Below are 2,500 nucleotides of genomic sequence, written 5' to 3'. Positions count from 1 at the left end.
CTCTCTCTCCAACTCTCTCTATCTAATAAAGTCATGTTATTAAAATGTCTAACCAACCTGCACAAAGAAGATGTTGTCAGTGTACAAAAGAGGAACACAGATGTGTTAATTGTCAATGTGTGAGACAAAACAAAAAGTATATAAATTGTAGAAAGGGAGATGGATGCCAAAACCCCCTGGGACGTGACCACCAGGGCACTGAGAGGGAGGAGGAGCCAGGGGACAGCCAGGAATCCCAGCAGGATGAGGAACAAGAGCGAACGATGGAGACAGAGATGGGAGGGGATGCTGCCCTGCCATCAACACCGTCACAACACGCCCCATCGCTACCGCAACACAATGTGTACACCGCGAGACATACAAACGGGAGGAGAAACTTAGTCTGGAAAGGACTAACAGAAGAAGAAACAACCATGTGGGTGAACAACACTTACACAGAATTAGTTGGGTGGTCGACATGTCATCTGTTCGATCCACCAAAGTGTGCCTCCACCAACAAAATTTTACAAGAGATGGTCATCCTCCTCAACAATTACTTACAAGAGTCACCCCTCGCACCGTATGCGATGAAATTATTCTTCACACTGCCAAAACTCTTCTTTCAAAAGACACATAGAAATGCGAAGGTGGCGGAAAACGTGAAAGCCGTCGCAAGAAGAGTGGGTCTATGGCAGAACAACCAACTGGATGAGCTCCTGGAGGAAGCCCGAGCCATCCAGAAGAGGCTGCCAAGGCCATCAGGAAACCAACAAGGGCAGGAAGACAAAGCCCGTAATTTCGCTGGCAATATGCGGCAAGGACAGGTGTCCAGGGCTCTGCGGGCACTTAATGAACAGCAGTCAGGTGGAGTGTTGCCCCTCACCAGGGAAACCATCCACCTGCTGAAGGAAAAACATCCTCCCCCCAGTGACGAGGAGGGCCTCAGGATGCAGGGGCCTTTCCGCAAGCCCAATGATGTCATCTACGAGGTGATAACTGGAGAGATGATCTGGAAGAAGTCTCTCCAGACACACGGCAGTGCTGGTCCCTCAGGACTAGACGCTAGAGGGTGGCGTCGCCTGTTGAGCGGCGCACTCTGTGGCAGCGCCGCTAACGACCTATGCGGCGCCCTGGCAGCACTGGCGAGGAAGCTTGCCACCACAAATTGTCACCACGTCGAGGCTCTCACCGCATGCCGATTAATTCCGCTGGACAAAAAGCCGGGATGCAGACCAATTGGCATCGGCGAGGTGATAAGACGCATCGTGGGTAAATGCGTCATGATGGTGGTCAAGGACGACGTAAGGAGGGCAGCGGGGAACCTGCAAGTATGTGCAGGACAGCAGGCAGGAGGGGAAGCCGCCATCCACGCTATGAGGGAAATGTTCAGTGAAGACAATTGTGAAGCGGTGTTATTAGTGGACGCCAAAAACGCTTTCAACACTATTAACAGAAAAACAATGCTTCACAACATTCGAGTAAAATGTCCCCCTCTGGCACAATATGTAGAAAACACATATAGTGACCCCTCGGATTTGTACATATGTAGTAATAGTGGTAATAGTGTTAAGGTGTTAAAGTCCATGGAAGGGACAACACAAGGTGACCCAGTGGCCATGGCGATGTACGCCCTCGGACTTTCAGTGCTGCAACAAGTTATCTCATATGAGAAAACGAGTGTGAAGCAAGTGGCGTACGCAGATGACCTGTCAGGGGCCGGCAAAATAACAGACTTGAAAAAATGGTGGGGCTTAGTGAACGACAATGGTCCCATCATAGGGTACACACCCAATGCCGCTAAGTCCGTCCTTATTGTAAAGCCTGAACACTATGACAGTGCAGTGGATAGCTTCAGTGGCAGTGGAGTTATAATAACAAAGGACGGACAACGGCATCTGGGTGCTGTCATCGGAACAGAGGAGTTCAAGAAGGAGTACATAGGAGAAAAGGTGAAGGAGTGGATACATGAGGTGGAAGTCCTGTCTGACATGGCCAGGACTGAGCCTCATGCAGCCTACTCCGCCTACACCCACGGCTTGCAGCATCGATGGAGATTCGCCATGCGCACCATCCCAGGCATCAGCCCTCTCCTTGCACCACTGGAGGTCTCGATAAGGAACACCTTCCTCCCAGCGTTACTGAGATACCACACCATCGGAGATGGGGAAAGGGCGCTGCTCGAACTTCCACCAAGACTGGGCGGGATGGGAATCACCTCCCCTGAGAAGTTGGCGACTGTGGAGAACCTCAACTCCCTCAAGCTCACCAGGTCCCTCACAGAGAAGATCATTGCTCAGGACGCACATGGTGAAATAGCCCAAAGTGCAGTCACTGAGCAAGGACGAATTATATCTAGAGATAGGCAACAACATCAACGAAACTGTCTCGAAGACCTGATAAACATCTTGCCTGCAACCACAGTGAGAAAAATCCTCACTGCACAGGAAACGGGAGCCTCTAACTGGCTAACGTCACTGCCCATCAGAGCGAAAGGCTTCAGCCTCAACAAACAAGAATTTGT

The 2,500-nt window shown here is 50.8% G+C and overlaps 1 protein-coding gene across 2 annotated transcripts in view; it reads left to right on the top strand.

Moving 5' to 3' along the window:
* LOC135096704 (uncharacterized) overlaps positions 1 to 2,500 on the top strand; it is a 15,569-nt gene that overhangs the window by 3,700 nt on the left and 9,369 nt on the right. Inside the window, exon 2 of one of the 2 annotated variants that reach the window (XM_063998446.1) lies at positions 152 to 2,500. This exon is cut by the window's right edge and continues 1,487 nt beyond it. The exons of the other annotated variant lie outside the window; for it this stretch is intronic. Within the exon in view, the coding sequence (XP_063854516.1) occupies positions 152 to 2,500 (2,349 nt within the window). The remainder of the gene's footprint in view (positions 1 to 151) is intronic. 2 annotated transcript variants of the gene reach the window in all.

This window comes from Scylla paramamosain, unplaced genomic scaffold (assembly GCF_035594125.1).
Source record: "Scylla paramamosain isolate STU-SP2022 unplaced genomic scaffold, ASM3559412v1 Contig6, whole genome shotgun sequence".
NCBI classification, from domain to species: domain Eukaryota; kingdom Metazoa; phylum Arthropoda; class Malacostraca; order Decapoda; family Portunidae; genus Scylla; species Scylla paramamosain.
The sequence above is the reverse complement of the archived record's forward strand: the minus strand, read 5'-3'. Positions and strand labels throughout refer to the sequence as shown.